The sequence below is a fragment of the Argentina anserina genome, chromosome 3 (genome assembly GCF_933775445.1).
Source record: "Argentina anserina chromosome 3, drPotAnse1.1, whole genome shotgun sequence".
NCBI classification, from domain to species: Eukaryota; Viridiplantae; Streptophyta; class Magnoliopsida; order Rosales; family Rosaceae; genus Argentina; species Argentina anserina.
The window spans coordinates 26218904-26231403 of NC_065874.1; the positions used below are offsets into that span (position 1 = coordinate 26218904).

The 12500-nt window shown below is 35.1% G+C and overlaps 1 protein-coding gene across 2 annotated transcripts; it reads right to left on the minus strand.

The window, feature by feature from the left end:
• Positions 1-5824: 5824 nt before the first annotated feature.
• Positions 5825-12118, minus strand: LOC126788115 (serine/threonine-protein kinase GRIK2). 2 transcript variants are annotated; one of them, XM_050514079.1, is made up of 13 exons: positions 11814-12118; positions 11060-11270; positions 10471-10774; positions 9991-10065; positions 9862-9906; positions 9457-9531; positions 9039-9126; positions 8206-8330; positions 7476-7571; positions 7133-7199; positions 6665-6780; positions 6462-6540; positions 5825-6361 (listed from the first exon to the last, which is right to left on the minus strand). In XM_050514079.1, exons 3-13 carry the CDS (start codon positions 10771-10773, stop codon positions 6189-6191), a joined length of 1242 nt encoding a protein of 413 aa, XP_050370036.1. In that variant the 5' UTR covers position 10774; positions 11060-11270; positions 11814-12118; the 3' UTR covers positions 5825-6188. The 2 variants fall into 2 exon arrangements, with proteins under 2 accessions (XP_050370036.1, XP_050370035.1); XM_050514078.1 differs by having other exon boundaries at positions 10471-10867; positions 11814-12117.
• Positions 12119-12500: the final 382 nt, after the last annotated feature.

Genomic DNA, 12500 nt, shown 5'->3' on the forward strand with positions numbered 1-12500 from the left:
TCTTTTAATCTCGAATAATACTTATCACAAAGAGCAGTTAACTTGTAACAGTAGCGCACGAATAATACTGGTCAGATACTTATCACGCGTATCTGACTAGTTCTCCAACTAGTAGTAGAGTTGCTTGTTTTGGCATCTGATCTTGTAATTTTTAATTTATATTGCTACAGATCATTTGAGATTTTTAATTTATTTTAGCTGACTAAATTCGCCTTATCTTTTAAATATCAGTGTCATCCCATATGAATACTCCACGACTAAACAAATAATTGAAATTACAAATGGTTGCCGATTTCGTTGCACGTGTAAAATAATTTTCAATCATCACTAATCCCATTAACTATTAAAGAATTCTTCTACGCACTAAAATACACTTGCACATACTCTGATTAAAGTCGCATACTCTTATTAAGAAGTGTGTATTATATTTGGATTTGTGTAAATTTATTTTAATTGATAAACTTTTTTATAAAGTTTACGGATTCTTTAAAAACTTCACATATTTTCCTAAAATTATTAAAATCACTGACTTCAACCACAAACTTTTAGCTAATTTCTACATATTTCTATTGATTCATGAAATCCATATAATTCATATTGATCGACTTATACATATTTTTAGTACTCATAAAAAATTAAAACTTTCTTTTTTATTTGTTAAGAAAATAAGGTATGTTAACTAATTAATATACATACCAAGTTTGTTAATTACAAACTTACTGTTATGTTGTTTTATTGTCCAGAGTTTCGTGATAATTTGTTTCACTCTCGAGTGTGCCTTAAGCATCTAAGTTGGCATGGTTCTCTAACGCCTCGTAAGAATGCATGCTAATAAAATTTTCTATGGAACAATTTTTATTGTGACATCCCTACCAAAAATAAATCAAGAAAAATAATTCCAAAAGAGAGAGAGAGAGAGAGAGAGAGAGAGAGAGAGAGAGAGAGAGGAGCCGAGCCAAGGTATCCCCTTCCTATGCTAGTCCTTTCATTTTTATATTTTTCCTTCTGTCAGTCAAAATTGACTTTTAAAAAAAAATCGATAAGTATATAAATCCCTTAATTTAATTAGTATAATAAACTTTTGCTATGGTTTTCGGGTATTACATTTATTCTAAGTAAATTTATTGGTTGTGTCTATTACAAAGAAATTAGAGAATCTCAATTATTTATAAGAAAGTAAGAGAAAGTAGAAACCCTTCAAATTTAATTTATTTTTCTTATGTACTTCGTTCATCATCATTGTTTTTATTTGTAACATTTTACATGTATCCACAACTGAGAATAAAGATACAAGGTAAGAACATAACATAAAGAAGCATAAAATAATCAAATGGTGAATAACCATATTGGGTTGTAGGAAAAATAATTGGTAAAGAAAAAACAAAAAGAAACTAAAGAAACATAATAGAGGATGAACATCAATCTTTGAATGAAATGAGAAAGTCCATGAAAAAGTTTATGAAAATCTTTGGTCAAGAGGATATACAATTTTCAGACAGAGTGTGTGCATTTTACATTATAAAATCCATGAGATTCCATGAGTTTATAATTTCATAAGTATGAATAATATTTTGAATACCCACATACTTTTATTCATTTTGAAAAGTCTTGATTGAATACCCCCAAACTCTCATGGATTTTATAATGACTTTTTAAAATTCTAATTGAATACACCTAGACTTGTATGAATAATTAAAAGTTTGTATTGAACACATCTAGACTTTTGAAATCCATAAATTTTCTTTAAAACTCTCACTAATTCCATATACAATACACCCACTAAAGTTATATTGTGCCATTCATATTTGAAGTCAATCTTTTCTTGATATAATGCAACCACTTATTTATGTTTGCATATGTATATACTAGAACGTACGTGTTAGAGAAAAAGGTGGGAGTGGGAAGTTTTTGGGAGACTTTAGGAGAAAAAAATTAAAATTAGTTTTTACATCATTTTGTTTATTACTACATTATCATTTATTTATTAAATTTTTTTTAATATAATATATGGCGTAAGGGCTAGATCGTGATTTCACACTTTTTGATTGACAAAGTGAGTTCTGATTTTTTTTTGACAGCCACGGCTCTCCCAAAAGCTTTCTAAGCCCAAGAGATTAATCTGCCAGCCCATGTGAAATGGTCCAGCCCCTCATTACAACAGGGCGCCTAACCATTTTTGTTGGCTTCGTGAGTCGAACCAAGACTAGGGAGCAAAGGTGTGCAGCGGCAATCGACTGACGGGGAAACCTCTTAACCCGACGAGGCAAAGACCACTACATTAACTTGCAATGGTTAGAGTTTTGATTATTAGAGTATGAATACATCATAATGTGAATAGTTTTTTGCAACTCTTGACTGAAAAAAGAGTCAATCTCATCAAATTTATGGTTTGAATACAATCAGATTCTCCCACACCTCAAAATATAGCATGCCATGAATTGAAAACCAGTAGAGCCAGATGACTTTTGAATTTCATAATCCCACAACATTCTGGGGCGGCGGTTGAGAATAAGGAGCAAAATCTTCTCGATATTTCTGATATATTCTTCGATATCTCACTTAAAAAAAACGATATATTTTAGGAGTAAATATTTTATTTTTTCCCGTATCTGCGATATTTCTCCGATAACATAAAATATCTCTGATATTTCTGCGATATTTACGATATATCCGATATATCTTCGATATTTTAGAGAAATATTTGAAAATTTTCACTTAAAAAAAATTAACTCAATTTGAGGATGTCTCGGACTCTCCTTGACCTGGAGTTTTTGATTAATTAATCACCTCGAGCCTCGAGGGATATAAAAAATAAGACTAGAAGAGTAGTCATTCAATCGGCTAATTTTTAATTTTTCGTAAAATATATCGAGATGAGGAGTGAAAGTTCAAGTCTTAACATTTAAAAGACAAACCATATCAGTGACCAGTGCTCTCCTTTACCTTGAGATAAACCAAAATAAAGGATCACAACGTAGTCTCACACTCTCATTATGATCATAAGAGAATATCCAGAATTTTAGTAACAAGTGTTCTCCTCGAGGAATATAGAAAGAGTAGTAATCTTTATCTCCTTGACGTCCTCTCAAAAGATATCTAGATAAGGAGTGTTCTCCTTAAGCACTATTGGAGAAAGTAAGAAAACAAGAGTCACATTGTAGTCTTTGTCTCCTAGAAGTTCCCTCATACCTTCATAGATTGCTAGCAGCCTGTGAACCCATCATGGAAGGATGATAATACTGAAATTTGACATGCGTATTTTAGCAAAAACGACTTCCTCTTCTACTTGTGTGAAAGAAAGTGGAGTACTTTTGCTCTTATTCATACAAAGTAAAAGAACCGTCTTGCATATCAGAAGTTGGAAAAATTCGTATACTACTACTATAACATGAAGTTACGACTACGTGACAAACGAGTAAATGATAATGTGATCAATGAAAACAACTATATCGATCTACTTCATGTTGCTAGTGAACCACTTCAAAATGACATTGATCATTTTCATGATTGGATTATGCATGCACACCTCGATGATGAAATTTGCAACCCTCCTCCATATGTCGTAGAAAATGCAACTGATTTTGCAATTGATGTAAACAAGGTATTATCTGATGAAGTTGGAGACCCGGGAGATGATTCTGATAATGCTAGTGTGTGGGGTGGTGTAGCAACTCCAGATAGTTCAGATAGTGATGATGATGGTGGTGGTGGTGGTGGAAGTCGACAAGGTGGTGGAGATACAAGGTTTGAATATAGACAATTTTATGTATATGGAGAATTTGAGCAGTTTACTTGTGAAAATAATTTTGATCATGCTACCCAAGATGAGAATCATGGATCTAGAGCAGGCGGTCATGGTGCGCAACAACAAAATAGGTGCAGAAGGAGGACAAGAGGAGCCATTGATGATCAAAATATTTCATCTGATGTTAGTTCAGTTGCCTTAAGTTTTGATTATATCAGTTTAGGCACATAGTACAGTGAGATGTCAAACGAATCACATAAAGTCAATTATCAATATAGTCATCCTATTTATAATTATGATCAGTTTGGAGACGTTTATGATCAATTATCGAGTTTTGTTCATCCTTATTGTCATCCTTATTATTCCATTTTCGGAGAAACTATTAGTAGCTCAAAAGAGATATATGACTATCATGTTAACCATTACAATTCGTACTATATGGCTCGTATGTCTTGGGCAAAGTATTGTAGTTTTGTTGACCAACGTGAATATTTTCAAGCACCTAGAGCCTCTTTCTGGTACTAGATAAAATAAATAATTGTATTTGTTTGTATGTAATTCAATAATAAATAAATAAATAATTTCGGAAGAGGTACGATATTTTTTTTTCCAATATCCCTGATATATCTCCGATATATCTGATATCTCATTTAAAAAAAACGATATATCTGATATCTCCTTTTAAAAAAAACGATATATCCCTGATACCGATATTTTGAACCTTGATTGAGAACAGCCTCAGCCCCTATTAATATAGAACGAGTCAATGACAGACTAGCCTGCGTTTGCAGATAGCAAACTCTTCTTGTCATTTTTGAGAATGTCCAATCTGATCATGATCACCATTTTGTAACCAAATTCCCACGTGTTTTGCTGCCTTCACTTGTATTCCAACTTCAACCACGCCGAAAGAGAAAGAAACCAGAGGAGACGTGAAGAATATGAATCTTGTTGCGTAAGTCTTTAGAAAAAACAATCTCAAACGTGTTGGTCAAAAAGTAAAATCCAACTCGAAGCACCACCGAGAATCAAAATGACAAATGGTTCTGTACCCGGTCGTAGTTTGAGCCTTAAGCGCCGGATATACGTTTCATTAACTTTGAGTAGGCGTAGGTTTTGATTGAGTACGTACGTGGTTTGCTGAATGATAGTTTAATGTAGAATTTCCTACAATCATTTGTAATATTATACGTGACAAGGTTCATTTGTATCAAACCCAAATTGGACTGTGGTCGGCCGGAGGGAGCTTCGAATATAACTTTTTCTCTAATTGGTCGGTATGGTTGCAGGCTTAGATAACCAGGGACCAAAAACTAATTGATTATCATGTCAAGACTGAGATACCAAATTTTGTGTCTATTTGATAACAAACTTCTATCAAGAGGTAGTATATGAGATGCTCATTCAAACAAACGTGCATAATGACGCACCTTCATCTCCGTCTTCAACCTCCAACATCGCCGATCACCAAGACAAATCAACACGCCGGAGTGCGAACAATGTCAACTGCAGCCGATGGATTCCTCAAGATTTAGCTCGTGGGTTGTCAACTCCTCGGAATATAACTACCGATTTCTTCTTTTTCAATCATTGCATGAAGTTACACCCAATCTTCAACAACAAAAAATTGAACTGATAACTACCAAACTCAGTGGTGAATTCCATTAGTCAAGTACATGTTCTACCCAGTTTTAAAGCCAGACCCTAATAAAGTATGCGGCAAGAGGTCATAATTTCATAACATCAGAACTACATCTTTTTTTTTGGTTTCACAGGAACCCTTGCCATTTGAGCGCTATACCTTCGAGCCGCCGGGTTATAGCTCGAACTCGAGACCTTGCTTAAGGAGAACACGCTACTTTCCACTTGAACCACCAAGCGTTGGTTCAGAACTTATGGATGAAATTAAAAAAATGCATAAATTTGAATTTCATCTATAAAAGCTAGAATGCTTAAAATTTTCACAAATTGCAAAAATATCTCACATAGTGATAGGAAACAAATCCTCTTCGGATACAGGAGCAAATTTTAATACAGCAAAAACAATAAGAGGCTCAAAGTCATGAAACAGTAACCAAATAAGCACAAAATAGATGGTTCTGTTTAATTCAAAATGCTCATATACCATAAATACAGAGGCCGGATGAAATGAAAGTTGAACACAGATATTCCCATCAAATCCACACAGCAATTCCAAAAGCAAACAAACAAATAAACAATTTTGGCAACCCATTAACCAGCATAGAAGAGCCTGAACCTCTGCCTCCTTTTCCGGCCGAGGTAGGCTGTGAAGATACGTTTTAAATGAGACTAGTTTTCCTCACGATTAAGGTTCGATAATTAACCACTGCAGATCAGACCGTAAATCCAGAGAAGAGGAAAAGACAAAATAAAAAAAACCTTTGCTATACATAAAAGTGATGAAAACAACTCCCTAAAAAGTCTAGTCAGTGTGGGTTATGCTACATTCATCTTTTATCCCATTAGATTCTTCTCTTATACTCAAACTCTTGCGACGACGCTTGCACCAGCATAAATAATGAGGCATCCTCCCATCATTTCCAACAACCCAACTATGTTCTGCGACTTCCTCCAATGTCATCCGCAAAGCTGGGTCTGCATAACGAAATGTTATAATCAAGAACATACTGTGATAAAGGGTGGCACTATCAGGAATCCATAATTCTTAACATTTAATATATTACATGTTACCAACCTTTGCAAAGAAGCCCTTCAAGTAAATTCTTCAACAGTGGGGTCATATTCTCAGGAAGTACTAAAGGATTATTAACAATCTGCAAAGCAATTAAACAACCAAATAAGATACAACATAGCTAATACCATTAAACAATGGGCATAAAGCATATAACAATAGAGATTTAGTAGTGATGCCCAAAAAGAATTCTGAGATCCCCATACCTTGTCATACGTATCCTGCAGAGTATCTCCAAGGAATGGATACTGTCCCAACACCATACAGTACAAAGTGACCCCCACTGCCCATGTGTCAGCAGCTTTACCATGATAAGTCAGCCCTATTGATCAGCAGAAATTATAAGTATAATCAGAACAGGGTTGGCAATGATCTGAACCAGAATCAAATCCAGCTTTTGGAAAATTTGACATCTCAAGTTGAAAAATGAGGTCTGAAAATGAAAAAGGTAAACTAAACAGAAGCCATAGCTGAGTTATTCATGCGTCAGTTTTGCCTGTGTGTGGGATATAATTTTGTCAGAAACTAAAAATGTAAATGGATTTGAAGGGAGAATGTGCAACTAAGCCCAGAGGCAACTGGAAGACCTACTTTCCTGTTTTATTATTTTACTTTGAAACAAAAACAAATCTACAAATTCAGGTGCACCATTGTATCTCAGAAGAAATTCCAACCTAAACAACATTCAGGTGCGGTGAAAACAGGAGTCCCAGGAGATCGACGCAGCTCATCATTATCATCCTGCAGATTAGACCAATACAATGCCTTATGTTTTCTTATAAAAAAATATCTTTTGTAGATAAAATCAATACCTAACAATAGTTGAATAAACATCAGAAAGCACCAAGTTACAAGATCTGAAAGCCCAAAAGACATAGTAAAACTACCTGACAGCAAGTCAACTCTTATCAGTTTTTAAGACCTTGTGCAAATTATATAAAAAGAAAAAATGAACAGAAACAAAATAATTATTATCCTATTTGTCAAAAAAGGTCCAAATGTCAGCAGTTCCATTACCTCAAAAACCTGGCTGACGCTAAAATCCCCAATCTTCACCGTACCATTATGACTAACCAGCAGATTATCAGGTTTAATATCACCGTGTACTATGTTCTGTTTTCAAAAGAAACTCACAAAAATTAACCACAGTAACCATTACAAACCAACCACTGTACAACACAGCAAGCTTGCATACAAACACATAGTTATATGAGGAAACAGCTGAAATTCTACTGAGATATCTATGAAATCATTCAGAGCATAGAATGTTAGAAATATTAGGATATCAACATTTTACCCTCCATCCTCTTACTAAATAAATAAACAGTTTTTTCTTGAACAGGACAGTGCACAACAACCTCTGACATCTTAATCTGGCATTACATTCAGTTCTTCATAGTGTAACCAATTTTCAATAAATTGCTGGCTTGTACTGGTGATGTAAGCAACATCGCAAAGCAATTAAAAGATATCAGGAACTACTCATATCCAATATCTTGAGGCAATATATACCCATGTAGTCTTATATAACATGGAACATACCCTTTCAATCTTATGCTAAAGGGTACCTAATATCATTAAAAAAAACTAAATCTATTATCCATGTGTCATGAGTTCAGCTTGAAGACAAGGAAGAAAATTGCTATTCTTTTGCAAAATGAAGATGGCTACCGAAGGAAAGTATCAATGAGAGAGGAAAAAAGAACATTCAGCCTCGCATATGCACAAAACCAAAGTTTATTCATACATGATCATGGAGATACATAAGCCCTCGAACTATATCCCGCAGGTACTTTCTTGCAGTAGATTCTCCTAACCCACCTGGTGGACCAGATCCCTCACAGACCCATTTGCCTTCCACATATTCAAGAACTGAAAAGAACAATGATTTCAAATTGCGGTAAGACATGAGCCCAGGATTCAACATGAAATCATTCAGCCCTATGCAAAATCAAAATCTTTTTCAAACAGAACAGTTATTTTTCTCTTTTACAGCAAAAAAAAAAATATTACTTGATTAAAAGTATAGGGATTTTAGTTTCTTTCCAAGTATTTTACTACAATTTCACTGCATTCCCAAATTCAGTATCTAAATTCATAATTCGTGTTCCTAGCTCCTAGTTTGCTTGGGTATGTACGTTGGTATCAATTAAGAGGGCTTACTTAAGAAATCTAGCGGGCACAAGATACTGATCGAGAGGCATATTTGAATTTGGCAAATCCGGGGGTGCATCAAGTTTTCCAGTAATATCATTGGAATACTGAAATCTTAGATATATATAACTATCAAATCATTCTCATAACACTAGCATCACATCATTGTAAGGAGAGAATTATGCCCCAACAGTATTTTCCATAATCTTGTTCAGAATTCTACTTTTTGAGATTTTATTGGACTGTAGTTTGACTTTCCATTTATATCCACCAGAAACCATTTATTGAAAAAAGTAACATTATAGACATTGAAAATTCAAATAAGCATCTAGAGGCGGGGGGGGGGGGGGGGGGAAAGTTAGCAGCAAAATAACATTAATGAATAAGAAAATAAGTTTGAAAAAAAAGGAGGATAAGAATAAGTACCCATGTAGAAATGATCTGTATCTGGGTCGTCAATCACCTCAATGAGATTAACTATGTTAGGATGTTCCAACATTTTCATTATAAGAACCTGTGAGATACATGAGATAATCAACATTCCTCCATTGAAGTGAAGGAAACTGATCGGATTAAATAATGATAGATATAACTAAGAAGAGAGAGAGAGAGAGAGAGAGAGAGAGAGAGAGAGAGAGTACAGCAATCTTAAGCCAGACTAGTGGTAATAAGCAAGCCAAATCAATAAAATAAGAGGCAATGCAGGCCCAATGATATACAAGCCTCCGATGTATGATACACTGATAATTACAACCCAAAAATAGAAGCAATAACCAACAGCAAAGCTACTGTTCAAAAGTTTCCAACAAGAACATGAAAACTTGAAAGGACATAGAACTCATACCTCACGAAGAACATCTGTCATAGCCGTCTCCGAAGGTGCAACCCGGAGTTTTAACAAATGAGATTTATGAAAGGCCTGTAAGATTCAGCACATACAATATTAAAGAAAAACCTTGACTATATTTACAACTATACATTTGATAAAATTATTATCAACCAAAAGTGCTTTTCAGTATATAAGAAAAAAAATAAGGACCAATAATTTATAGCAGATATATAGTTATGATGTTGTCATCCAAAAGTCATTTTCCGAATCTTAAGTAAAAAAGAGGAAATGTTGCATATAAAGAACCATAATCACTTGTCCCACGTTAGAAAAGCTGAAGCATCACAGTTTTCCTTATTTTATTATCTTAATAATTGTGTCCTTCATCCATGCTAATAATTTAAGAGAAGGAAACATCACCTTTAGTGCATAATGCTTTCCGTCTAAAAGGCTTCGATACAAAACCTGTTTCCAGCAACACAAAAGGGCTTAAGCAAACCTGTACAGTAAGCAGCAGATACAAACAAACACTACCTGTATAGAACTTACCACTTTCCCGTAACTACCAGCGCCAATCTTACACTCCCGAACATACTCATTTACCATTTTATTCCCATCATTATCCTGAATGCAAATGCAAATAAATAAATAAATGGGGTTTAAGAAATCGGTCTCAAAGTGAACAGCTAAACTGTCCAAAACTATCAAGTTGGTTAGCAATCATTCACCCCAAAGGAAATAGATGCAACTTAAGTGTGTCCCCAAATGATGTCATTAACAGCTTAGGACTATAACTGACCCTTTAGTATGAAGTAAAAAAAAAATCCCAGATATAATCATCAACAGAAGATACAATAAGTTTCAGGTTGACCAGATGACTTGCTATAGTTTCTACAAAAAGGACTGATCCTATGATACTTAATTGAAAAAGATGAAAAACAACCAAGCACCATACAAAAATGTGAAATTCCTTGAGCTTCTTGTGACACAATTACATACTTCAAAACAACCAAGACAAAACTAAATTACCTCGGTGCGAACAACTTTGTGGGTTTCCTTCACAGGGTACTGCCTACAAATCATTCCATTCTGTTCTCTGATACTTAGTATCTCATCAGGACGTTTGGCACGACTTTGCTGCTCACTTTCCTCAGCATTACCCATACTTGTAGCATCATCATTATATGAACAATCATCATCATCATCATCTTCTAAATCATCAGGTAATAACTGCTCCTGTGAAGGATTGCTATTATAGCTGTAACCGGGCTTCCTTTTCGGTTTGGGTTTACTAGCAATAGAGAAACCAAAGCAACTGCAGCATCCCATCATTCTAGCAATAGAAAAACTCTTATGGATCATTATAAACTTGCTGTGTGAAGTAGTTACTAAGCTCCCAACAAAAACCAAATTCTTTTTCTAAAACCTGAAAAACCACATACCAACTGTTAACTTTCAGTCTTTCACAACATTCATACAAAACACAAGAGAAAAAGAAATCCTCTGAACTTTGCATTATATTATCTACGACTATATTATTCAAAGCCATACGCACACTACAAGTCCCTAATGTTCTAAATATGTATTTACAATTGCAATTCTGGCAGCGTGTGCAAACCTGATTTTTCAGAGGGAGGGAAGAGGGCTTTAACCACCCAATTCAGCTCCTGCTATTCAAGTGGATGCCACTCAGCCAAATGAAAGAAAAAGGTCGCAATATTGAAACCATCATGATTCAAACACAGCATAGCGATGACTCCAGATTTTATATATCCACTAATGCAGGCTCTAACCCACACCACCCCAACCAACAACAAGTTGACCTTGTCCTGAATTACACACAGAGTCACAGAATCTTAAATAATTAACAACAAACGTATTAAAATCAGCAAAAACAACACCCTATGTAAAAAAAATTACGGATCAAATTCATAATAGGACAGCTTTGCGTGGAACTCTCAGACGCCATCAATTGCCAACCATATATTTGAATTTAAACGCAACAAACAAAAGATCAACAGTTTATTCCATTCATACTCCTCGTTGATGAAAAATTCCAATAAAAACCAAACCTTTCCCACTACCCAAATCAACCAAGCATCAAACTTCAGAACCCAAAACAAAACAAAACTAAAAGAGAAACAAGCTCAAACCCAAAATTTCAGAGAAAAGTAGATGCATTGCTGATCGAAAATCCCAAATAAAAATCCAATCTTTCCCAGTACCCAAAACAAACCAAGCATCAGACTTCAAAACCCAGAAACAAAACAAATTAAAACCCAAAAATACATTCAGATGCTTCAGATCAAATAAACCTAATTTGTAACCAAATGAGAACCAAAAACAACACATTGAAAGTGAATTGAAGCTACCTCAGACGTTGAGACTGAGCCTCTAGGATGAAGATGGCACAATCGCCAGAATTGAATCCAAGCGATTGGGCTTAGGGAAGCACAAAGCAAAAAATTGGGGGAAAAGGAGAGAAGCCAAACAAGAGGAAGCAGGGTTATTTGAGGAGTGTGCATACATAGGAAGAGGGGCAGAACAGGGACTTCAACCGAGAAAGTCGGGTCCGGTTGCTATGCTAGTCATTCATCGAGGACAAGACAGAGAGAAGAGGAGGAATGGTGGGTGGGCTAAGGTTTGTGAGTTGTGAGTTGTGACGGTTTTGTGTTTTGTCTTTCGAGTTGTGATGGAAGACTTGTACGATTTGCCTAAAAGCGGTGTTAATATGAAGGTGCCACGGTGCCACCCACTGTGTTACTGTGTCCATTCTTCTTTTGGTAAATTTCTAAATCGATGTGACGCTGGAAATGGAGAGATTTGAGAATATAGGGAAGAATAATCAGGGCCCCCTTTGTATTATTAGACGTTATTGGGCCTAGTCTATGATGCCCTGTGCCCCAACTGCCCCGCTATTTTGTCCCATAAAAAGTGTCTCAGCTCTTATTTTGGGCAGTGGTTGATCAGCTATATGAGAGTATCCGACAAAATTCATGTGCATGTAATTTGGTTATGTTTGTAATTATTCTTACACTTGGTTAGATGTTTGGTTAATG

Coding starts and splice junctions, on each gene's coding strand:
- LOC126788115 (XM_050514078.1), bottom strand. CDS start 10,803: ATGATCCATAAGAGTTTTTCTATTGCTAGAATGATGGGATGCTGCAGT. Junction 7,572..8,205: donor TTATGTATCTCCATGATCAT/GTATGAATAAAC, acceptor TTTTGAAAACAG/AACATAGTACACGGTGATAT. Junction 6,781..7,132: donor CGCACCTGAATGTTGTTTAG/GTTGGAATTTCT, acceptor GCTGATCAATAG/GGCTGACTTATCATGGTAAA.